The sequence below is a fragment of the Cavia porcellus genome, unplaced genomic scaffold (genome assembly GCF_034190915.1).
Source record: "Cavia porcellus strain 051 isolate PalLab524CR breed Dunkin Hartley unplaced genomic scaffold, mCavPor4.1 scaffold_24, whole genome shotgun sequence".
Taxonomy (NCBI): Eukaryota; Metazoa; Chordata; class Mammalia; order Rodentia; family Caviidae; genus Cavia; species Cavia porcellus.
The window spans coordinates 21,265,916-21,293,577 of NW_026947507.1; the positions used below are offsets into that span (position 1 = coordinate 21,265,916).

The 27,662-nt window shown below is 33.0% G+C and overlaps 1 protein-coding gene across 4 annotated transcripts in view; it reads left to right on the top strand.

Annotated features, from left to right (window-relative positions):
• The window catches only part of Glra3 (glycine receptor alpha 3), a 155,738-nt gene that overhangs the window by 101,558 nt on the left and 26,518 nt on the right, over nucleotides 1-27,662 (top strand). For all 4 annotated transcript variants that reach the window (XM_023564833.2, XM_063234739.1, XM_013151625.3 and 1 more), the window contains exons 6-7: nucleotides 11,920-12,057; nucleotides 15,576-15,790. In XM_023564833.2, the coding sequence (XP_023420601.1) occupies nucleotides 11,920-12,057; nucleotides 15,576-15,790 (353 nt within the window). The remainder of the gene's footprint in view (nucleotides 1-11,919; nucleotides 12,058-15,575; nucleotides 15,791-27,662) is intronic.

Genomic DNA, 27,662 nt, shown 5'->3' on the forward strand with positions numbered 1-27,662 from the left:
ATCTCTGTATTTTGACAGTTTTTGAGAAAGCTGGACCAAATCTTACTCCAGTTTACTTTTAAAACTAAATGTGCATCTATAACTTATTTATCTGTATCTAAACTCATTTTGAGCTAAAGTACATTCTCAGCCCACAACCCCCTTCTATATAATCCTTTTATATGCTACTATCCATCTCATAAAGTATAACACGATAACCTTTTGTTTCTTATGTAGTCCTTTAAGCTATTTTGAACTACTAAAGATTATCTGCTTTTAATATTGGTAATATACTTAAATGATGCCTTCAAAGGCAAGCCGTTATTTCTTTGTCTTTTCTTGTTTTAGAGCCATAGAGTGTTTCTTTAATGAAGCTGGTAAAATTTAAATTGCAAGACTAAATTAATATGTTTCTATTTGAAATTTTTTTCATTACTATGTGTTTGTGGCACATAATGAATACATTAATCATGGGAAATTGGTACATATACATACTACATCTTGATCCTCTGTCTCTTCCTCTTCATCTCACTCTGTTAGAAATTAGAAAAATTGAATAATTTTCAGCTATTGAACAATTTTCTCCCATTCAAACTAGAAAAGTTGAATAACAGAAACAAAAACAGTAACATATGCATTAGCCTCAACTCAGTCCTGCCCACTAATATTATCTATTTTTCTTTGCCTCATTACCAGCTATCTTTTATTCCCTTTATCTTTCTTCTATGTAATTCATGTGCAAGCGAATATACTTGCATATTTATGCATGTATGCATGTAGATATATATGATATATGATTATAAAGATAAAACATTTCAAACAAAAATATATGAAGTTTGGAAATATTTTTACATCAAATGCATGCTAACATTGTCTTTGTACTTCAGATTTAAGGTTAATTATGTATCATTCTATTTTCATCTCCCTGTTTTCTCAAAACCCATAACTGTTTTGTCTGTAGAATTTTTCAAACTTTTGCTCAGTTCTTTTTGAGATCATCCTTTCATTTTCATTTTTATAAATTATTGATATCATAACATTATTATTTCTCTCAAGTACAAAAAGTACAATATATTAAAATATACTATCATATACAATAAAATTATATTTTCATGTAATTATTATATAGTGTATGTATAATGTATAATTAAATCTGGTTTTTTAATGAATTGCTTTTATACATATCAATATTACCAAAAATGTCAATGTACTGTAAAGCAGAATTTTGATAGCAGGTTACATATACATTTTAAATACATTTATTTTTGTGTCACTCTTTTTCTCAATAGACAGGAATCTTTGCCATAAATTCTAACTAAAAGGCTTTTCTTATTGATTTGAAATATTTTTATCTTAAATTTCTTAAAGCCTAGTCTGCTTCTAGGCTCTGTTAGTAACATCTGGTTAATTTACAACTCTTAAAACCATTTACACACATAGTATTTACATATAGAATTACTTGCATAAGTAACCTTCTGTAAGGAAAATCTTCTTTTTTCTCCACAACTATCTTTGCCATCTACGTATTTTAAATTCCAGATTAACTTCCAATTGAAGATCATGTAGAAATTTTCATGTAAATTGCTTTAATATGATGGATTAATGTGGCAAAATATATTCATAAAATTCATCTTTCTATCTAAAAGCACATTTCACTATGTTTATGGCAATCTTCTTTATTGCCTCTCAATAAAATTTAATTATTTAAATTCTGCTTTTGTCTGTGGCACATCCCTATACTGACATTCATTTATTATTCTTGATAACAAAAATTTTGTTCGTGTTGATTTGAAATTAGAAGAAAACATTTAAAATATCTTTTCTAAGTGTATAAGATTCAATTTTTATTTTACAGTTGAGAAAGTGTTCAGTGGCCTAAGGTAAAGAAATAGAGTAGGAAATACTGTCAGTAAAATACAGAAAGAAGTTCTTAGTGACAGTGTTATAAAATAGAAATTTTTCCAGAGTGAGTGCTCAGAGGAGGAAGAGAACGGAAAGGAGCCTGTTTAGGGTCCTGAGGGCACAACAATTGTCTCATCAGGTTTATAATCAATAGAGACTGAGAACTGTGCCCTAAAATGGTAAAAGCTTCAGGGACCTTAGGGAGGCTTCGAAAATGGAAGTGTCCATGTTGTGTTTCTTTTTAGAGCTTCTGACAGAGAATCTCGCACTGTGGTCTGAGCCAAAACAGGCAGCCATAAAAAAATAATACCCTTGTGGGGTGTTGAGATAGGTTAGTGGGTAAAAGCAGATATTGGGGGTGTGGATAGACAAACCAAGTCAATATTGCTTCTTGTTTTCTTTTGTGGTGTTCTGTTACTTGAAATAGGTCTAAATGTCCTCGTCCCATAAGCATGTAGCTGATAAATTCAACTCCTAACCAATTCATCGTGGCATTTATAATAGAAACTTCCATTTCCTACTATTGTGGGAGGATGTCAGAACTAAGGCCGAATATGAGGACTGCTTGGATTCTGTGGCCAAAGCTCTGCATTACTACTGATATTCCCTGTCTGGAAACATGGAAGCACAGAGATGCCAAGAGAACTGACCATGCATTTGCCGTTGGTATAGGGCACAAGCCCAGACAAGGGCCAAACATTCTGAGTGAGGTGTAGAATACACTAGCAAAACATCATGGGCAGAAGGGGCTCATTTCTTTATATTTCCTTCAGGGTAGTTAAGCTTTTCCATCTCATTAGGGTGGCCACAAAATTTATTATCAAAGTAAATATAGCACAAAAAGTAAGAGGATGACAATCCAGTTTTTCAAATTACTGTAATGTGTTATTATTTATTTTTATAGGACGTTTTATATTAGTGGATGAGCAAAGTTCTAAAATTATTTAAATACAATTCTTTCTAAACACATAGAGTTAAAGAAAAACAATTTGCAGTATCTTTAAAGTTGTAATATTTATTATTAAATTTGTCTTTGTTTACACTATCTACTGGCCTTGTTGTATACACAATACATCAAACTGAGAAAATGTTCTTTTCTTGACTAGAAAAAAGAAAGAAAAAGAGAAATACTGAAATCCAGAAAAACTGAACAGCACAGACAGTGTTTCCATGTACACCAGAGTTGCACTGATATGTAATTATCACCCAGAGTCCATGATTTACATTAAGGTTAAGTCTTGGTATTGGACAGTCCATGGTTTTTTGTCAAATGCTACACTGACAAGTTAGGGACCCACCATTTTATCCTGCAGGATAGTTTATGTGTCCTAAATCTCCTACCCTATCTCCGTTAGTCCCTCCTTCCCTCAAATCTCTAGAGGCCACTGATTTTTAAAAGCATTTTCTTGATAGATTTGCCTTTTCTAAATGACATAAGTTTGGAACGCACAGTATGTAGCCTTTTCAGATTTCCTTTTTTCAAGTAATAATATGTACTTAAGTTTCATCCACATCTTTTCATGATTCATTGATCATTTACTTTAAAAACAAGATTTTTTACTTAGATTTTAAAAAAGATGTACATAGCAGTTTTATATTTATATCAAAATTGTAAAGTACAGTGTGTTCACATACCCTCCCCCTATATATTTATAACTTCCTATTAACAACATCTCACAACAGAGAATATAGTTATTATTATAGCTGCGAAACCTACATGGATAGATTATAATCATAGTCACCCAAACCTTTATACATTAAGGTTTATCCTACAAGGTTGAAAAAATATATTTATATTTTATACTGTTATACTGTTTACAGTATAGAGTATTTATACTGTTTTAAAAATCCCTGCTGAAACCTTTTCTATTCACTGATCATTTCATATCTCTATTAGTTTCCTTTTTCCAGAATGTTTGATAGCTAAAATACTGGCAGTCAATGTAGCCCAACTGCCTTATTTGTTTAAATAAAATGTATTTTAGGGTTCCTACACATCTTTTTATTGTTTAGTAGCACAGTCTTTTTTACAACTGGGTAATATTCCTTACAGCTTATTTAACTATTTATGTTTTGACAGACAACTTCATATTTCCTTCTAAGTTTGGGCAGATATGAATAAAATTGCTGTAAACATACAGACTTTTGTGTGGACTTAAGGGTTTTTCTCCTTCTCGAGACCTACAATTTCTGGATTGAATAGTAAAAATGTTTAGTTTTGTGAGAAATTTTCAAATTTTCTTCAAAAATGACTGTATCAGTGTTGCATTTCTACCAGCAATCAATGTGTAGTCCTGTTATTCCACATCTCCATCAGTGTTTGATTTTGCTAGCACTAAATTTCAATAATTTTCACAGGCATTTCCTGGTGTCTCTTATTCAAAACTTTTCAATTTGCTGATGACATATAAGATTTTTTTAATGATTATAGATACAGTTTTCCTGCTATGTGCAGACAACTCTTAATGTGTATATTTTACTTGGGGTTAAAAACAAACCCCACTATTTTTCAAAATAATTTATAATTTTATCTAAAGACATGGGGAGAAAATGATAATTGAGGAGTTTGCGTTAATTTAGAGGGTGAGGAATGATTCCTGTAAAAAGTATAATTCATTCTTTTAAATATTTCAAACTTCTTTGGTATATTAATTGCATATATGTTTTAAAACTTTGCCTTAGGGGCTGGGGATTTAGCTCAGCGGCATAAGCACCTGCTTTACAAGCAGGCAGTCGTAAGTTCGATCCCCAGTACCGGTAAAAAGGAAAAAAAAAAAGTGTAAAAACTTTGCCTCAAATTTAAAAAAAAATACATAATTATGTGTCATGACTGTTTTCTAGGTTACCTACAAAAGAATATTGCACATATTTTTTTAAAATTATAATTAAATTCATTTTAAGCACCCCATTCATCGAACCTATTGAAAATACCATAAACTTCAGGCTATCCTTTCCCTTGTGGGGTTAGGCAACAGTCTTGGTCGGTGGGGGTCTTAACAATGTCTGTTAGGCTATAATTACCATAATGTTGCTCCCTTGGCTGGGATAAGCACAACCATGGATCCTGCACACAGGCTATCACAATGGTACTGTCCCGTCTGGATTAGCCACAAAGATGACCTTCAAGAAGGGAGCACTTCAGATGCCTTTTCAAAAGTTCTTCAAGTTACATCTTCTTTTGCCAGCCCCACAAATTCTCATGGTTCTTTTAACGTTTCACCACTCTTCTGCTGCTACATACAATTAAAATAATCATTAAATGTTTTTACAAGCTTAAATCTCTTCCTAAGTTTTATCTTTGATTACCTTTATAAATTTTATGTCTTTACAACCATACTAAATATTTCTTATTCTTTTATTTTATAGTCATTTAATTATATTTGAAAGGCTATGTTGAATTATATCAAAGTTGAAGCTTCTTTTGACTAATACATTGAACATCATATAATATTCCTGACAAATGATCACGATATTCTGCTGGACAGAAAATTCTTCTTTACCAATCCACAGTCAAACAATTTCATATACTTGTTTAATTACCTGAATATATGTCTTTGTGTTTTCTATTAATTTCCTATTTTTATCTTTCTCTTTCCCAATAATTTTCTGAGATTCTTCTATAATTTCTTTTCTATATGTATTGTCTCTCTTTTTAATCTTGAATATTCAGTAACTTTAATTATCTGTAGAAAGGTGACTCTCAAATCTATACCAATAATTCTGGCCTCATGTTTAATATGTAGGAGCATAATTTCAACTATTATTCATACAGGTCAAATGTTGAACTTCTTAACATCAGTACAAATATCTCCTGTTATCATCTGAGGTTTAATGTGACCCAAAATGAGCCCATCACATTGAAACACACACACTCTTTTCCCTCTGTTTACCTCTAATTGAAATATTCATGCACCTGCTACATGCAACATACTAATTTAGGGAAGAAAAATATTTCATGGTTGAAAACTAGTAATAAAATAGTAAATTCCTTTCATAAATTTTAAATTCTAGGAGATAAGTTAGAAAAGTAAAAACTCCAGTGAATATATACAGTGTTAAATAAGAACACGTATCTTGGAGAAAATAAAAAGGTTAATAATAGTAGGCTTAATAGTAAATGTATCTTATTAGGTGGTCACTGAAAAGATATGAAATGTGAGATATAAGAAACCTGTGGCATTGCTATCTGTTCATAAATTAGCAACTAAAAATTTCTGTAACTTTTCGTTGCCTATAAAAATAAAACTAAGTGTCAATTTTGAAAAAAATGATCTACTGAAATGTTAACTCTAACATATATTACTAGTGAACCAACACAGAAAAAATAAAAGGAATTTTGTTTTGTTCAAATTCTCAGGAAGGCAAATAAATCTTTGATGTCTAAGACAATAGTACTTTAAAATGTAGTTGCAACATGACATTGAAAACTTTAGCAAAGAAATTTTCATACTCTTACTGTGAAATTAATTTATTCATCTTGCCCTTTATCTATGCATTGTTTTTAAAATCATGCTTTGGTCTTTTGGAGAATATAAGTTTAATGTGTTACTCAGATTTTCCAAGTGTATTTCACTATACAAAAACAAAACATCACATCCCACATCCGTTAATATCACCAATGAGCTCATCAAAAACTCTCTAAGTTTTGGGATATTATCAAATTCATTGTGTAATGACATTTTTCCAAAATACTAATTTTCCTTTAAATGATCAAAATCTATTATTGGCAACAAATACTGACAGTTATTTGGTGTGTTTACCTCCTTCATGTTCAAGAAGATGGTCTGCCAAATGCCCAGGCATAATAACCACAGCCTGACAGTCAGTTTTTCAAGTAAAAGTGATGTTTCATTAACAACAACAACAAAACTACAGCTGGTTCAGCTTGCAATTCAATCACATTGGTGCTATTCCTTGGAAGAATCATCATGCTATAAAATTCAGTTCAATTTTTTATACAGACTTCCTAATTTGGATTGTAAAATATTAAACATGCATTTAAATACCGGTCACGATTTAATAAAATTAATATTTCTTACTGCTATATTAAGGATCAAAAGGCATTTTTATATAAAGTGATATTGTTCTTGTTGCAAGATATGTACTGCTTAATCAAGGATCAAGAATGTTCTTAAATAAAAATAGTATTGTTTTTATGAGAAATAGAGCAGTAAAGGACACCAGCACAATCCGATATCATTCCCTTTATTTGTGCTAAAGCAATAAAAATATTTCTGTTATTGATTTTTCTATATCAAGATAAATGTCAAAACAATGAAAAGGCAAGGTATATCTAATTATGACTATAAAAGAGATTTTAACCTTGTGTTTTCCACAGAAGTATTATGTAACAATGATATATATGAAAAATAATTGTTGTAATGTCAGTCCCTTGCTCAAAAGATTCCCATTGCCTATTGTCACTATCCAGGTTACTTAGACAGGTAGCACTTACATCTTTAATCCTAGTGCCCTTGAGCCTAGTATTGCACCATGAATCAATCTTAATATCGCATACTCTAGATTCAACCACCTCTGAAAAAGCCCACCTCTGACTGCATCAGTCATTTGTGGAATATCTATAGATAAATCATAATATTCTACTCCTGATTCCCCTGAAGACTCTTGCTTATCCCTTCATGCATCTCTAAGAGTTGCCAACATCTTAACAGTTTTAGCATTGCTAAGAAGTTCAAGTCAAAAATCTCCTCCGAAATTTAAGGCAAACTCTTTTCTGTGAGCTCCTATACAAATGAAAAGAAAGTTAAACACTTCCAACACCCAATGACACAAGATACAGGTTTCTATTTCAAAAGTTACAAGCAGAAGAATAAAAAGTAATGAGATTAAAGCAAGCCCAAAATCTAGCAGGGCAAACATTAAGTCCTATAATTCCATGTGCAACATTTGAGGTAATTTTTGGCAAGATGTGATCTCCAAAGGGTCTCTACCTCTGTGGCACTGCTGGTGGTTGTGGCGCCCATGGATTCTTCCTTGGACCCACCCTGTGAGCTCTTTATAGTTTTCCTCCAATGTTATTGGCTTCTCCAAACCTCTGAGGTCTCCCCTGTACTTTTGGCTTCACACTCCCAGCTTTAAACACTGTCCTCTTAGAAGCACACTAGCCTTTCAACCATCCTCTAAAATCTGGGTGGAAGCTTTCCTGACACACAAGTCTTATATTGTTCATACATTTAAAACCAGTACCACATGAATGATGCCAAGGTCTGCTGTCAGCTGGAGCAGTAGCCAGGCTTCCCTCTCACTTGGCTATAGTGCCTGGATCACTGAACACTCTGAATCTCCTTCTGAGGAGCAAATTGTCTAATGTGCTGCTATTCTGGAACATGGTGTTTTGAGACTTCCTTGTTAAAGCAAAGTCTCTCCCTTTTGCAGTTTTGAGGCTTCCAATGGGGAAGTCCTGGTGCTTCTAGAGATGCCTTCATCTTCTCTATTCTCATGTTCCTTCTCAGCAATCAATATCTCCTCTGCTCTGTCTTTGCAATAAACAACTTTACTGGAGTTTCCTTTCCCACAACATTTTAAATCATTCTACTTGGCTCTTTGTGCTTGATTCTCAACATAAATCTGGCTAAAGGCCCCAACAGTGGCCATGCCACTGCCCTAGTATTAGACTTCCTTGACATTTCTTCTGCAAGATTAACTAGTTAATCACCCTTAAACTGAGTCTCAGGTAAAATCTCTGAACATGAAAAAAATGCAGGCAAACTTTCAGCCAAGGTATAGCACCTATCATCTGGAGTCCAGAAGCCAGTGCAGTTCTCCTTCCCAGCAGAAACCTCTTAAGCCTGGTCTTTACCAGCAATCTTTCTATCAATATTCTGTCTAGTCTTCTGAGCTCTGACCAGAAACTCCCATCAAGTACAGTCTAAGGCACTGAAGCCATACTTTTTCAGCTGCATTTCTGAACCCTTTTTACATGGTCAAGTATAGTCACAGCAATGACTCACTTCTTTGGTATCCAATTTTGTCTTGGCTACATTTCTCTCACTGCTGTGCCAAAATATCTGACAACCAAAATTAAAGGAGGGATGCTTTATTTAGTTCATGGTTTGTACAGGTTTCAGTCCATAATTGGCTAGCACCAAGGCAGGATGGCATGGCGAATGGAGATCACAGAGGAGGAAAAACAGTTCATATTAGGCAGAAGGTGGCAAAACAACACAGGGACTACCCTACAGCTCTTTCCTCCCTTGTATCTTACTGAAGTTACTTATGGTGGGTAGTTATTTAAGGGCACACTTTTAATGCTAGTGCCCTTGAGCCTAACACTGCACTATGAATTAATTCCACTGTCAAACACTCATATCTAGCCACCTCTGAAAAAGCCCCCTCCTTGACTGTATGAGGTTTTGGGAGACAGGGACATCTAGACACAAGCCATAACAATTTCCCACTAGGAATTTTAAAAAACCAAGCTTTTCATTCTAAAATGTACATTTTACACAACCTTATATTAATTATTCTGCTCATTTCATATGCTGTTTTATGCAAATTGACTCCATTCTAAATATAATGAATAAAACTATTACTTTTTTTACTAACAAATTAATAATTTTCAATTTCTTTCAAATGAATTTGCTGTTTCTTTTGCCCAAAGTGCTTCACCTTCCCTCACATTCTTTGAAAGCAAATAGGTCTTATCTTGCTTTCAAAGTCTAACTCAAGTGTAATAAGATACTTTGCATAGAGTTGATGCTTAATAAATACTTGTTGAAAAAATGAGTGCTGAACCATTCATTTACAGATTTCACCGTAGCTATCATGAGATTATTGCCTGAAGTTAATGTCTGAATAAATTATTTTTCTTTCTGAAGCTTATTGTAGCGTAAGGTGATTCAGCTCACTACTCTGATCTCATCAATCATTTGGTACTCTTCAATATTCCTAGACTTCTATAGAGATCTGTCAGCCAGTAGCATAAAGATATTAAAACATTTTGAATTGTGTGGAAAAAATTGATGATTTTAAAGTTTTTTGAAAAAAGTTTCTTGACCTAATACAATTAGTTAACACCCAATAAATCATTGCGAATTAAGAAATTTCCTCTGATCTTGACCATCTCATTATTTTCCTTCTGATTTCAACTTTAAATATTGCATAGATCATAATGAGGCAAAATAGTCTAATTAAAAATATCATGTCTAAATAATTTAGTGTGAATTATTATTTACCACAAAAACAAGATACATATGTTTCTATAAATTGGATCAGAGACAAATTAGAGCTTATCTCTGAGGGACTTTCAGGAAGCTAATTTGTTTTCACAGAAGAGTTTGAGAAAAATTTAGATTGTTAAAACAAAATGAAGTTTCAACTCACATTTCCTTTAATCTAAATTAGGACAAAAATCTCAGTATTTTACCTTCAGTGATTATATGAATTTTAAAAAATTTTAAGCATCTTATTTGATACCAGAGAAAAATTGGCACCCATTTTACTATTTTTAGATCACTTAGAAGAAATGTTTACCTATTTTCTTTCTAGGTAAAATGGTATTTTAATGGGCATATTAAAGGACTTGTGATTATTATCAATGAATAATTATTAATTGCAGGGTTTACTGAAATGCATTCTTATTTAAAGCAAGCTATTCTTGTGCTAAATGCAACATTATAAAATAGTACTATTGGTTTCCATATATATTCCAGACCCAAAAATCAGACAGATCTTCAGTCTGAATGACTTTATAAACTCTAACAAACAATGCTTGCTCTGTAACAAGCCATCACATAGATGTTACTACTACTATAAACTTTAGCAGCAGAGTCCCAGATAATCTAAAGAGGTCTGGTCACTGATATTTCTGCCATCGCCATCCCCAGGATATATAAGGCCATGCTGTTAGACTTGCCCAAGAGTCAATGAGAAAAGCAGATAGAGTCACAACCACTGCAACCCCTTAGATTCAGCTTTCTATGGAAGGTTCGTTCCCAGATACCGAGTGAATGAAGCTCCCTTCTCTACCCACTGCCCTGCACTGCCCTGAACTGCCCTGCAGTATGTGTTTATAGTTCTCATGGTCTTTTTTTCTAAAATGCAAGCTTGTTTTCAGGAATAATTGTTTGGCACAGGTTCCCTTGTAAACATCTTCATAGATAGGAACTTTTCTTCCTTTGATCACTTGACTTAGTTTACAAATCATAGCATAAGCCTCCTCCTTGCCACCTCCATGGGAGTTGTGCATCAAAGGACTCATTGACAGAGTGACTGTCATCCTGCCGTTAACTCCTAGCCAGTAGCTTTCAAGCATAAGTTTCCATGATTTCTAACTTGGAGGAAAGAAATACTAAAATTCTGCCCATTTAAGCTACCTCCCATCTAGATAGAAATATGATAATACAGTTTACTCAACATTGTTGACTTATTAAAAATTCATTAATTATAATCTGAATTCACTGATAGCATATGCAAGAATATTTTTCCTCCACAAACTGTACTTCAGGTGGATTTTCTTTGTAAGAAAAATAAGACATTTTTATTTAAAACATAATTTTATCCATTTGGGACTTGGAACACAGTGGCAGATGCTATAAACTAAGATAGCAATTAAATCAAGAAAGGTATCACGCAGTAGTTACACCCACACACATACACACAGAGAAATGTTATATTAGTTGAATCATTTTCTACCTAGTGTTAAGTTTTGGTTTTTATTGAAATAGCTATGACTAATTTGACAGAAGATGAGGGAAAAAAACCAAATTGGTTAAAACCAAATTTTAATTGCAGAATTAATGTAATTGCTCTTATTCCTTAAACTTCAACCTGTCAATGTGATATTTTTCATCTACATACTTCACACTACACTTTTTATAACCTGCTTCAGTTCCTGACATTATTTGACTAGTGTTCCACATTTTCAAACTGGAATCAGGTAATGCATAGTTTAATCGACAAAGGTGAGACAACATTGCTATTTTGTCACCTTGTATGACTACACGAGTATTGTTTTTCTTTTTTTTCTTTTCTTTGAACATCCTTTTCAGCTATTAATATTTATTATGTTTTGCTTAGTTGGGTACACAATGAATGATCTAATTTTTGAATGGCAAGATGAGGCACCTGTGCAAGTGGCAGAAGGACTCACTTTGCCCCAGTTTCTGTTGAAAGAAGAAAAAGATTTACGATATTGCACTAAACATTACAATACAGGTAGGGGGTTGATTATTCTTCTTTACACTTACAATTTTTGAATTTATGATACACAGAGGTTTACTAATTGTACTGCTAGTTTAACTATTTCAGCTTTATACAGCTCACTGTTTTCCGTAGAGACAGATCAGAAAATAGATGCATTTGAACCATATGGATGCATTTATTTATTGCATATTGTTATATAATTAGCTTATATGAGATCGAACAAATGCTTGGTGTCTAAGTTAGACTTGGTATTTAAGTTAGACTTAATTTTTGTGAAAAACCCATATTTACATAGAAATGATTCTCAAAATGTTATGCTTATAAAATAAAAGGAGTTGCTAGTGTATAAAGGCTTTATTTGTCAAAACTTCGTTTTTGGTCATATTTTTATGCACTTCAAGGCATTTTTAGCTAAGTACTTCCTACTCAGGCCAACACAGGAACTTTGTACCTCTCAGAGTAAATATCAGATGTAGTCACCAGCACTAAAAATTGACAGATTCATTATGACTTGTACATTTATAAAATCTACTTACTTTTCTTAACTGTATGTAGCCAAATAGTTAACCTAGCTATATATATCTGATTACTATAATTCCGCTGAACTGCCTACAATTAAAGCATCTCTCTAGTTTGATGAATGCATGGCCTTCATCAGCATCTGTCTGTTGCTCTTATCATTTCATTACAGTAAACTATGATTCATTTTGGCCTCAACATTTTCCAGAACTCTGATCAGATCTTTTACTCTATCAAGTCACTAGCCTTCCTCTTTTTTAAACAAATTCATAATATCTGTTCAAAAAGTCCTTGCCACTTTAATGCAAGTAGGTGATAGACATGAGCTTATTAGGGAGTTCAAGGTTAACCTTTTTAATACAAAGATGACAGGCAGGCAAGTCATTTGCTCAATCAGCTCTCTAAGGATAGCTATTCCGATACATTCCTTTTTAGGAAATGCAAAAGTCTCTAGAGTCTGGATAGTTTTCAAGAGCTACCTCAAAAATCCTCTTGCAAATTTGGTACCTTAAAGCAAATGAAATTTATTTCCTCATAGTTCTAGGGGTTCGAAGTCAGAAATCAAGCTGTCAGTAGAACCATACTTTCCCTGGAGACTCTAAGGAACAACCTCTCCTTGCCTTTTCTAGTTTCCTATTTCTGGCAATCCTTAGTATTACTTGGATCACAGACAAAACTCTGCCTTCCAAGTTACATGATATCCTGCTTTTATATTTGTGCCTCTGGGTCCAAATTTCCCTCTTCTTACCAGGTATCAGGCGTATTATATCAGGGCTCTCTTAATCCAGAATAACTTCATTTTAATTTTAGTACATCTACACATACCTTATTTCCAGATTAAGTCACATTCACAGTTTCCAGGTACATATAAATTTTAGGGACATACATTTAAGAGGTGAAGCACTAAGAGGTAAAGCAGTAAAGATTATCCTAGATGAACTTTTATGCAATATAATTCTAGGTTCTTCCTTAGCACAAAACAAATTTGCATATTTCACTGGAGTTATGCATCATTATTACAACTTAGGAAACAACCTACATTTACTTTAAGCAAAAAATTGAACAGGTGTTTTCTCAGATGGTATCACAGAAATTTCATAGCTTTCCTATCCAGGAGGTTAAAGTACCATAAATTGTTAAAAATTATGAGAGGATAAATATATCTGGCAAATTCCTCTATAAGGTAATTCCTATCCAATAGTAGGTAAAGATACATCTTTATATTCCTTATGCAAATGGAAAAAACAAAAACAACCCTCTAGGTTTTATGAAAAGCATACTTAGAAATACATTTTCCTAATAAAATACATTGGAGTTAAAAGTTCATCTACAAATGACTGCACAAAACCAAATGCTTTGCTTAACTTCATTTACTTGTTCATGGTCCAAAAATATATTTTAAGTTAGGCACCTACAACCTAATCTCCCCGAAATCTCTTGAAAACCTTTTACCTTTCTTCTTCTTGCTTGATAATCTATTGCTATGATGCATAGATGATGGATTTCTTTTGTAGAAATGGTCTCTGTTTTTATCTCAGAACCACACACAGAACATACATATGTATCAATGTGTACACTCACAGAAGCTATATATATGCATGTATACAGTTGTAAGAAATCTACATTGCTCACAAGCAATGGTATATACACATGTATGTAAACTTTTACTTCTAAATGATTTTTATATAAATACTTTTTAAAATACAGCAAAAATTTATTTTTCTGGAGAATTATATTATACTTAGAGAAATCATATCCAAGTGTTCAGTATAATTGCTACTAATTATATCATGAGATTATTTAGTAGATAATTTAACAGTGATGTCTTAATATATTTCATTTATTGGTCTATTTCCTTTATTTTTAATGAAAAATTTTAAATTTTCATGTTAAATATAGCTTTAAATCTCTAAATATTTCCACATATTTCAGTAATCTTTAAGGCTGCTATATTAATTTGATAAACAGATAAGGGAATCATAGGTGGCTTGGACATATTTCTGGTTGCTAGACATCGCAAAGTGGAATCCAGTTGTCCCCAAGCTTGTGAATATCAGTTGAGACTTAAATTCTAGAATCACAGCTACCCCATCCCTGTATCACTTGTGCAGTCTTTTGGGAACAAGTCACCTCAGCAGACCCATTCCCCTGAACCATACTTAGCAAGATACTGGCACTCTTCCTGGATATGGGCCTTTACTATTGTTCTTTTATGTTTGAGTCAGAGAATGTTACATAAAGAGAAGGCTCTTAACTATCTGATTCATCTTGCTCAAAACAATTAACATGAAAAAGAATAAAGCCAAATACTAGAGGGAAAAAATTTTAAAGGAAAAGTAACAAAGTAATAGAGATAGCAGAAAAGGGATTGAAACCAGAGGATAAGCAGAATATCGATTTAATGATAAAATATTGACTTCTGTTATCATAACAGAAGTAAATAACAGATAAATAAAAGCATAAATAAAATGTGTAAATGGATATAGTAGTGTGTTTTAAATTTATTCTCAAAGTTACTAAAACACACATCTTGTTTCATTGTCATTTAAGGAACCATTTGTCTTTGCTTGTATTCATCTATTAACATTTATTTTAAAATAAATGCAAACATCTCTGAATCAACAACTTCTAGTTCTAAATAAGTATTAAGAAGCCACAGAAACAGGCAATCTGTAAAAATAATTGATATGGTAAATGTATATTTCATTGCTTATCTCAGAAACAATCACTACCATCAAATGAAAATATAGTCTCAGTAATTTCACATTTAAACACTGTTCAGTGGTGAAGTAGAAGGATTATATAGTACTTCCTAAAAGATGTCACTCTCTTTGCAAAGCTTCTAGATACTAATAGAAAGTCAGAAATAAAATTTGATTATGTCATTTGGATTTCTTCAAAATAGTGGAAATTTTTAGGACAGAATCATTATGAAAATTAAATTATGATATTTGATGCCATATGGAAAATATTTTTTTACTAATCAATGTGTTTATTTTATGACTAACTAGGAAAGTTTACTTGTATAGAAGTACGATTCCATCTGGAACGGCAAATGGGATACTATCTCATCCAGATGTACATCCCCAGTCTCTTGATTGTAATTCTATCCTGGGTTTCATTCTGGATCAACATGGATGCAGCTCCAGCCAGGGTTGCTTTGGGAATAACGACTGTGCTGACCATGACCACACAGAGTTCAGGGTCACGAGCTTCCTTACCAAAGGTAAGTTCACTAAAAAGAAATGCACATATTTACACATATCCTTATAGAAATATCATAGTCAGATCTTTTCAATAGCATTTATATATCATTAGTGATTTTAAAAACAATATATTACCAAGCACAAAACATGGAAAACATAAAAAGAGAAGGAACATATTTCACAAACCAATGATATCTGCTCACCATACTTTGTGGGATGTTCCCCAAGTATTTAATCATTAGTAACAGTCTTGATGGGCTTAATGTCACATATCTGTAATCTCAGCACTTTGGAAACTGAGGCAGGAGGATTATTACTAGTTTGAGGCGGCCTGGGTGAGTTTAATACCATTCTCTACAGCACAGCAGGATCCTGTCCCAAAAAATTTTTAAAAATACTTTGTACCTTTGTACCTACAAGTTTATATAGACACTGAACTATATATTAAAATAATACATAGAAATATATAGGTAGATATTATAGAATATAGGAATATATTTATAGATGATATAAAGATTTTAATGTAGAAATATACTAAATATTTATTTAAGTGTAATTTACATGGCTTTTTAAAAGTTGACATAGTACCCCATTGTATAGATGTGTTATGATTTCCTCCCTTTTCCAACTATATATATATATATATATATATATATATACACATACATATATACATATATACATACATAGATAGATGTATAAACACACATGTATACACATATAGCTTTACACACACATTTCACAGTATTTTTTACTACTTATATTTAGAACTGGAATTTTGGCTCTAGTATCTGCAAGTATTGATAGGAGTGGGCAAATTTACCTCCAGCAAAATATGGCAATTGCTGTCCTAGAAACATTTGTATGAGAGCCTGAGTGCTGTTTCTGACCAAATATAGTATTAATCATTTTTAGAAAAATTTTTCTCCTTTTTTTTAGGGGGGGTAACCATATATCAATTGAAAGGAAAGTCTATCTGATTCCATAAATTTAGTCCTTGCTGAGACTCTAGAATTAAAATCAAACTAATTGTGCCCCCTGTAATGTTTTTAAAAATCCTATTATTTCCTTTTATAAGATACACCGAGTTAAAGAAGCTTTTCTCATGCATTTAGCCTCAGAAAAAAGAAATTATTTTCTTCTTATAACTTCTAAAAATTCATTTTATCTAATTTAAATAACTTAGTAAATCTTCAAACAAATATCACTGCTATTTTCATTTAAATGATATATTTCCATGCAGTAAAATTATGTTAAATTTTCTTGTGCATTTTATGCTATATACTTTCTATTCCACCTAAATTATAAATGTACAATCATGGTTCCATGAATTCTTTCCATGAATTGTATTATATGATTATTTTTTTATATTAAAATGCCTAAATAAGGGCCTGGGGATTTAGCTCAGCGGCATAAGTGCCTGCCTTGCAAGCAGGCCAGTCATGAGTTCGATCCCCGGTACTGATAAAAAGGAAAAAGACAAAATAAATAAATAAATAATGCCTAAATAAATAAAAGATAGTCTCAGGATACTTTATCACTAAAAGGTCACATTGTATGGGAAGAACATGATATTATGCAATATCCACTTTCCTCACTAAGATTTAATGATTGTCTTTCAACATATATATTTTTATTAATAGTCGCATTTTCAAAGTACTCTGTAACAATTCTTACTTTATAAAATATTTTCAATGTGAAAAATATATTTATGAGATTATAAGATTAAGCTTTCAGTGTTAACTTATATATGTATAAGTATCTCAAGGACTTACATGATATGAGAAATTCCATAGTCAATTTGTAAAGGAAATTTGCTCACTTATCTTCCTCATGAATTAAACTAAAATAAAACTCACTTGCTCTGTAAATTGTCAACCAGAAAGAAAAGAGTAAATTACATACTTTAAGAACTTCTATGAAGCACAGCAGAAGGCATTTATACATGGAAACTACTATTATGTCAAAGAGAAAGGAAATTTTGTTAGAAAAAGCAGAAACAAAGACAGCAATAAACTTAAAAGACAGAATGAGGACACACATTTCAAAAAAGGAAAGAAAAGTTTGGGATAAATTCATACTTTTCTCAAGAAATACTAAAAAATTGTTAAGGTGTTTATTTTATTGGGATTTCATAGAAGAAAGAAACTTTATTTATTTATTTATTTATTTATATTGTTTTTGGTATCAAGAATTGAACTCAGCACCTCATGCTTGCCAAGCAGGTGCTGTGCTGCTGAGCTATATCCCCAGACCAGGAATAAACTTTAAATCATGAACTGAAGTATATACATGGATGTATAAATGCAAAATCTATTTCTATTCATAGAAACAGCAGCCACTCAAGCACAATGGGAATAGTTTAACTCTCACATGAAAAGACCTGATTGGCAAAGTGATAATAGAAGCTGACCATGTACTCTTCAACTATCTTATAGTTAAGTAATGATTAAAAAAATACTCTAACAATATATTGTAGTCAGCTTCTTAAGAATTACAAAGCTGAAATTTCTCCGATATCTTGTAGTGCATTGGCCTCTGTGATGTCATCATGAATCAAGCCTGTCAGCCCAAAGCAGACTCATATGACTCATTTCATGAAACTTGGAATTACTTTACATTTCTGCAGAGCCTGCATCATGTGGTCTGAAGAGGGGGTCGTATACACCCTATTATCAATACTGTTTCAAGATTATATAACTTTCTGAAGATTTTCTTATATTGGATGCCTGGCAGTGATTCTGGAATCACCTTATAAAATACTTTATATGGAATAATTTACAGCCTTTGCTAATGGTTAGGTTTATTTTGGCTGCAGTATTAACCAGCAAAATATTTTTAAAAGGAATAAATACTCTGCTTTCTGTATGAAGATCAGAAAGAAAGAGCAGAACCAAAAGGAGAGAGGTTACCAGGACAGTTAGTATAGTGCACAGTAGACGATGCTCTGGCTAGATTGGTAGCAGCCAAAATACAGTGCCACAGGAGGATTTGAAGAGATGTAGATATTTTGGAGAAAACTTAGTTGGAGGTAAAACAGACAAGATTTGCTTGTGCATTGCATACTGAGGATTCAGAGATGTCAGGAGTCCAGCATGATATGAGGAACAGTAACTAGGCAAGAAAGTAGCAGTGACAATTATCACCTGGGAAAGCTGGAAAAAGATTATCTAGGCTTCTATTTTTGAACATGTGACACAATCATGTAAACGTGCAAGAATCTAAGCACCTTTAAACTTCTGAGTAAGGACACTCAAAGGCCAGACTTTATGAATACACTGTAAATGGTCATGAAGCAGATCAGAGGTGATTTTTTCTAAAAATGAAAAGAAATTCCAGAAATAGGAGAAAAGAGTGCATTTGGGTCAGCCCTTCTCCTCAACTGAAATTGACATATTTACCCAAAATTCTCCCTCTCTTCCTGTCCCAGGAACATCCTTAACAGAACAGTTAAGAGAGTTTGATTAAAGGTAACACCCACTCATCCTAAAATTTTCCCTTAAACTTTCTGAGATTTCCATATTATTTGACCATTTATTTAAATATGGAAAAATAATACTCCTTAGGATTAGGTTTTAACATGGAATGAAAATGGAGATGGTGTATTTTTATTAATTTTTAATGTAATTTGATTTATCATGATATGAGTTAAAGCCTTGGCACTAAGAGTTACAGATTTTGTTAAATATGCAGATAGATCAGGCTAGAGAAAATCAGGAGAGAAAAGCTCTAATATTTTTTGGAGGTTCTCAGTTGTCTCACTATTATCACAGTCTAATATAAGGTCCTCGGCATTAAAAGTTGTTTGATTCAGTTTCGTTGCACTTATTCTGCATAGCATATATTCCCCCCAAATATCAACCAAGTCCCTTCTTAGGTGTGCCAGGGATTGGCTGAGTTGGGGTGCTCCTGATTCTAAACTGAGGTGTGGCTCAGTTCTGTTCTCTATGTCTTCTGTCTTTTCCTGAGAGAAAATGTACAAAAATGAGATCAGAAACATGCAAAGCCTTTGGATAGAAATGGCAGAGTCACTTCTCTACTCATACCATAAATTATACCAAATCAATTTCGCAAACAGTGTTACAGGGAGGGGTTCTCCATCCATAGGAAAGACTTGGAGAAGAGAAGCATGAAAAGCTTTCAAACAAATAATCTTATCTACTTCAGAGTTATCATTTGCAAAACCTTTCTTAATGCTTTCTTAGACCATAATGTGGCTAAGAAAAGACTCAAGAAAGCCAAAAGAGGAGGAAAAAAGACATGAAGGCAGCATGGAGAAATTGCAAAGAAATTCGTGGGCTTCTCTCACTTTACCTCTGTCCCTATGGCTGACTTACAACACAGTTACCAAACATTAAAAAATCAAGCACGTAAAGAAAAATCAAGCACTAGAAGTTTCAAAGTTGACTAAAGATTTCACAGAAACTCGGGGAGCATACAGTGTATGCAAATTGAAAATTCTACACTAAAAGCTGTTTATTGTAAACAGTTACTTAAGGTTGTACCTCAATTCCGCCCATTTCTCACATTAATTTAATCTATGATACAGATCAACAGTAGTTTTTTGAGAGGACAACTGGACTTTTCTCTATTTCCATCCACAAGCTAAATCAGAAAATAGTACATTTTGAATGAGTATCAAACAAGGATTTAAACACAATGCGTGCATTTAAAATATTTACTAATGCTAAATTCTTAATTTGAAAAGCAAGAGAGTATTTAATTTTTAAGACTTTTAAAAGCACTCTAGAATTACTCTTTTAAGAACTGTATTTTCCCAATAAAACTAAATTAATAAAAATAATTTAAAATTCCATTTATCTATCTACAATATAATGAAAATGTTGGTTAGAAAATATAATAAACATCGCTTCATCACAAAATATAGAAATGGTTACAACTACAAGAAAATAAAACAGATGTGTTGTATGTTATATTTGAATATCATTAATATGTTAGAAGCATTTATATAAGATCTAACAGATAAGATAGAGGACGTGAAGAAAAATGGAAGACATATATTCCTGTTTTTTTAAATGCGATAAGTGAACATATGTTCTTAATCTTCTCAAAAAGGGACAGTACCTTTTGGTTTTAAATAGAGTTAAGTGGTATACATTTGCAACAATGTAACTGGGTTTATAGGAGCAGCATGGCAATCAGGTTTTCTTGCTAACAGAGAAATGAACAGCTAAAACCATCAGTAATGTTTTGGTCTGCACCATTTAACTATACTTGAAATGTCAGAAACCCAGAAGGCTGAAGCAGGAGAATTACAAGTTTAAGACCAACCTAGCCAATTTAGCAGGATCCTATCTCAAAACAAAATAAAAAGAATCAGGGAATGTAACTCAGCATTCTTTGGATTTTGTTAAAAGTATTCTGGCGCAATAGAGAAACAAAAGTACAAAATTAACAGGTTTATTTAGTTGAGGACCTCGAAGGAGCACACAGCCCATGGAGACTGGGCTGTCTCCTCCCACAGAGAGGCAGAGGGTTATATGACCTCTGACTGAAGTGGCTCAGGCAGTGGATACTGATGACATGTGAGGAACCAATCGGAATTCTCTGTGTGTGCAAACAGGAAGGGGAATTGCAATTAGGGCTGAAGAAGAAGCAGGAAGTGGTAAGCGTTTCCACTTTGGCCTTCTGCCATGTTAGACCACTGCCATAACAGTACAGTAACTTATACTAGGGCAAGAACCTTTCAGGTTTAATCCTCAAGATCAGAAAAATTAACAATTTTTACTTATTCAAAATATGACAATATAATATCACTTCAATCAACCTGAGTACTTATTTTCTTCTGTGAATAAGTATTTAATAAGTAAATTTATCTTTATAATATGCTATTTTCATATGGGCAGTATACATAATTAACCCTTTAACAATGTGGGTCCTACTAATCATATAGTTCCATATATCCTTATTTAGGAAAAAGAGAAGCAAAGGAGAAAGGCACAGAAAATAAAAGGATCATGTATTCATAGCTTCACATAATGCTTATGATACTGTACAATTTCATCACTAATATAAACACTATCAACTTTGTGAACAAATATTTCCTAAAAATTAGTGGGTCCAGTAGAAAAAGGAATTAATATCTGTGGTTGCATATTTCATTTTTCTATGTTTAATAGATTTACAGAAGTACATTAAGCTGAAAAATTAACATTAGACAAACATTTTACCATAATTGATATACTGTCTATATTTTCTTAAGGTTCAAAGAAAAATTCTGAAGTCTCAAAACTTAATATAATGGCCTTGGCATCAAAGTAAATTTAAAAGTGAGTTAAATAAACAATTTTGAAACTATTTTACCTAAAAATGTGTATACTTCATTTACTATATTCATGATCTCCTAGAATACTACTATAAACCCCTAAAAGATAAAAATAAATATAAAACTGACCCTTTGGCAATGAAAAAAAAATAGCAGTCCTAAAATCAGTGTTAAAGAGAATCTTACAGGCAGACTTTATGTGTCTTCCTGATTCCACTTTGTGGTTATAAATAAACCTCTGCAACTCTAGTCAAAAGGAAAATCAAGTATACGATCACAATAAGGATGATGCTACAGAAATACAAACATCCTGCATAAAAATGCAGTGGGGAGAGGTCACAAATACAATTTAACTTTGACTGATTAAGTTAAAAGGAATAATATATTACGTAATCTCAATTTAATATCAAGCTCCAAAGAAGTATTCCTCGTGACAATTACATTTATTTTAGTTTCATGTAAGTGCTAAATATAAGAAAAAGTCATGTATTACAGAATGAAGAACAGTAAAACCCGGTAACTCAAGTCAAAGGCTGAGACAACTGTGTGACCTTTCAAATTCTTTTAGCCTTTTTCAGTCGGACTTTCCTTCCCTGGTGACCAGACAAGTCAGTCAGGTTCAGCTGTAGAAATACTGCAGCTTTGTTAGGGTATGATTCTCTATTGCTTTTATCTGTTAAATTTCGATGCAAAATAGATACTGTGTTACAAGGCATCGTTCATTTGTTAAAGGTTATTAGTATCAAAGTCAGGATGAATTTGATGTCAGGACTGTGGAGTCACCCTCCAGGGTGATAAATGTCAGAATGTCAAAGATGACAGCATCCTGTCCTCTCTGATTCACTGCCTGGTGCCAGGAGCTCTCCTTCTGTCCTGTCAATGTCAGCTTCATTCCATTTTAACCTAGGTTTTAGAAACATTGTTTTAGTCATTTCTTCTGTTCTGATACATCTTTCTCTGGCTTTAGGTAATAATATCTGAAATGTCTTTGAGGTTAGTTTTTTAAATTTTATCAGTATATGTTTCTAACACATGAACTTTGCATTTGTCTTAGGGGAAGGTGTGTGTACATACCATGTCTTGATTCATTTTTATTCCCTTCCCCATCCCCTCAACACGATTAATATTATCTTTCCCATAAACATTACTAAATGCAAAATTTTACACCAAGGACACTTATAAAGGTAAGGATATTACAACATGTGCTTAAGCAATGAAAAATGAAAACTCACAGAGAGCTGAAATAAAACCTTAGAAAACAAGATCTGACAGAAACAGAGAAGCAGCATATCTCACAGAAAAACATTTACTTGTATGTCTGAGTTACTTGCTGTTCCACAACCAGAATTATTCGTCGTGTTTTACTTGACCCAGAAACTGGAGGAATTCAGGAAGATGCTCATTAAAGAAAGAATAGATAACCTGTTCAAAAGGCAGTTTAGCTAAATGAGAGAATTCACTATGATTTCTGTAACAAATCTTTTTAAAAAAGGTGAATTTGGAATGAGAAAAATTGATTCATTTCTAAATTGCTCCTAAACTTTGTGTTACAGAGTACTCATACCTAGTTTTAGATGAGACTTTTTTTAAGGTTGAAACTTGCACATTTTGGTTTAATTTGCATTCTTAAATTTAAGCAATGATGTTTGCTTCTTTTTTCTGTTTGTTTTTCATTAGTGCATATTTGTAGTCTGTAATGATTACATTCCTCTTGGGGGTTTGTATATGTACATAAAACATCTTAATTCTCTTTTCTTTTTTTAATCTTAGAGTTCGTATTTTACAGTTACTAAATGGACTCTGGTTTTTGTTTTTTTGTTTGTTTGTTTGTTTTGTTTTGTTTTGTTTTTTTCCTTCAGTATGAGGAATTTAATCCAGGGCCTTTTGACCTACATCTTAGCTCACTCATTCTAGTTCCTGTACCTTCTTACAATAGATTTTCTTACATTTGAACCTGATACCATAGCTTTAGGAAATCTTTGGCTGAAAATCAAACAATAAATTTTATTTGTCTTACCCTACCTATATTTTTTTCTGTAAAGAAGTAAATTTCGCTTTTTAATCAAGTTGCTTTTTGCTACTTAAGGTAGCATGAATAGTGATAAAATCATAATTCACACTTTTTTCTTGGCACAGAGCTAAACTGAACTCTCCCTGCCCACTTCCTCTGAGGTGGCAACAGTGTTGGGCAAAACTTTCTGCCTTTACTTGACCTAGAAACTGGGGGAATTCAGGAAGATGCTTATTAAAGAAAGGATAGGTTACCTGTTCAAAAGGCAGTTTTGCAAAACTAGGCATCTGATAAGGCTGCCTCTTTTAATGCCCTTGGATTCAAGGTCCATTATGGGTATTTCTGCCTGGTGAGTTTTGAATGAAGTGATTTGTGTCCTGCTAGCCTCGAGCATTTCTTAGCACGCAGGAGTTCCAAGCTCTAAACTGAAAACTCACAGCTGTCTAATAGGAGTGTTTCGGGCAAAGGTAATAGCTGGAGCAAAGCTGCAGAGGCCAGAGGGAGGTTATTCATTGCTTTCAGATCCAAAATTTAAAAGAAGGAAATTTTAATTAGAACATGATAAGCAAGTAGGAAGGTGGAATAAAGTGGCAATTATTACTGCATAAGCTCGGAGAGATCTTCGCGGACAGCTCCCATCTAATTTAGACCCTTTTAGCCCCAGTCCTGAGTCCCTCTATCTCATTTCTCTTTCAAATACTGTTGATGACAGTGATCTCTTTTACACATTTGAATTTATTGTACGTATACTTTGCTTGAATGTAAGTTCTCTTAATGGATCTTGGCTGTGTTGCTCATCCATGTACCTACTGTATCAAGAGAAGGTGGGTTCGCTGGTTGTATTCAATGAATATTCAATGAATATTTAATGAAAAAGTAAAAAATAAGAAAAGTAACTTTGCACCTAATTATAAAGGACTCTAAAGATTTAGGCTTTAGATTTTTTTTTTTTTTGCACTGAGAATCAAACTTATGACCTTGCACTCTGCCAAGCAGGAGCTGTTCCACTGAGCTACATCCCTGGGAGATTTCAGGCTTTAAATGAATGAGAATAAATGAAGAGCTTTAAATCAAGGGCAATATGATCTTGACTTGTTTTTGAAAATAATCACTATTTTGTCAAGGATGAATCTGACAGACTGGGAAACAGTATGTCTTAGATCAATGTTCTGGCAGTATGAAAAACACCAAGAAGGTATAATTTTTCACAGGACTGGATCTTTGATATGACAATGAGAGGACTCTGGGATTGGAGTGCAAATAGCTACAAATAGAATGAAGCCTTTTAATGAAGACATAGAGGAAGTTGTGCTTGTTTGCTGTTCATTTCGGGACATCTAGTACAGACATAGAATTCCTTTTTATTTAAATTTGAGTTGTGAGATACCCAAAGGGTACTGTCAAGTAAAAACCTTAGAGCTAATTAGTAGATGTAGATTTGAGAGTTGTGAGCATATAAGAGGAACAGCATCCACAGAGATCAGAAAGAACCCAGGATGCACCCAAAGAACTCAGGAAAGATGAGCATAAAGCAATGGAATGGGACACCCACAGAGAGAGAGAGAGAGAGAGAGAGAGAGAGAGAGAGAGAGAGAGAGAGAGAGAGAGAGATCCAGAAAAGATAGGTTACAGACACCAAGGGAAGACAATGCTCATAGGAGGTGGCTGTCTTTGCAGGACGTACATCTCCTGTCAGTGCATCTCATTAGTAATGCTTTAGGGTTTACTTCCACAGTCTTGTAATCTGAGTACTAACAAAGAGGAAAAACATCCTTAACATAGAACTCCAGCTCCATCATGCAATGTGGAACTTTTGGCCAGGGAGTCAAGAGGATGCACTAAATCGCAGTGATATTGCCCCAAAGGAAGTGGAGAGTGGTGGCTGACAAAAGTTAACAGGAATGCTGGAGTGCATTCCACGGTGAGGGTTGTATGCATGTGCTGGAATAAGAATTGGTGTCAGATTTATTTTGAAATTACTAAGGCTAGGATGCTAAGTCATACATTTGCTATATTTGGAGAGGCAGCTAAAGATGAGAAAGGCATAAAATGTTTGGTGAAGGGGTTCAGAAGACAGAATGAGGAGAGCAGGACATTAAGTTCAGTACTTGAGCTGTGCTGATAAACTCAAATGTTTCTGTGCCTGTTGTCAGTGAAATATTCACTGAATGAATCTGAAAATTATACTCTCTTTGGTACTTAATATCGTACATTTGGCTGTTAAAGAATGTGTATATGCATTGAGTCGTATTTCCAAAAATGATGTGCCCAAAGGCAATGTTTAATAATGCATAATGAAAACTGCATTATGTCTATTAAGACTGTATATTTTTAGTGATCCCTGGAAGTTTCTGGCAGAGTTATAGAATCTATAAAATTTAAATTTGTACTTTGTAAAACCAATATTTGTTTTCCTTTTGTGCTAGAGATTAAACTCAAGGCATTTTCCAAACCACATCCTCTGCCCAAAATTTACATTTAAAAAAGCATTTCACACATGGAAAATCTATTAAAATTATAATACAGAAACTTAGCAAACATTACTGTAATCATCGGATCAAAATTTTGTACCTCCTGATTGGGTACATGGAACAGGGCATTATTGGGGAGGAAATCTTACTTTAAAAAGCAAACCTTTCCTTTCTTTCTTGAAAAGAAAAAAATAAATAAATACACAAAATAGTTATACTAGTAGTTGTTATTAGTTCATGGAAAACAAAGGTTTGTGCCTATATTTGATCAATTTTTCATGCCTATTTCTTTTAAGATGAGCAACTACTTTGAACATAACACACAATGTCATTGCTGTTTTACAATCTTATATTGAAAATTTGTTTCATTGATTTTGTTTTTTCTTTAAAATAAAAAGTAAAAAAAAATTTAAATAAGTAAAAAGCAAACTTTAAGTGAGTCACTTGACAAAATAATTGGCTTTTATTCAAAAGTATCACAAAAAAGCAAGGAATGTCTGAACAAATGTTCCACAGTGCAGACTAAAGAAATATGACAATGGAATGCCAAATATGATCCTGTATTAAAACCTGGGCTAGACAGAAAAGTAATTAAAATAGCATAGGGCTGGGACAGTTGGAAAAATGGGAATAGGGTGTTAGAACTAGGTGGTAGTGTGTTATCAATGCTAAATTCCTGATTTTGTTGAGTACACGGCACCATGTCTGTAAATGATAACCAACTGAGTAGGGAAGCAGCACATGCATACTATACATCATATAATATAGTATAGTAAATAGTCAATTTTTTTGATACTGAGGATCAAACTCAGGACTGTATGCTTGCAAGGCAGGCATTTCTGCCACTGAGCTAAGTCTGCAGCCCCCCCCCCCCCAAGTCAAATATTAGCAGCTGAAGGAGTTGAAACTTTCTTTACTATTCCTATTACATACTGGTAAAATTATTTCAAAGTGGGTAGGAAATAAGCATCTAGTGCATTAATAAATGCATTAAAAAATAACTTTAAAAATCAATAAATAAGATAATAAAATTAAAAGCATTCAAAGTAAAAGATTCATAAAAGCATAAAATTAAAAAGTCATCAGTATTATACGTTTCAGTGTTACATTATACTTCAAGCATT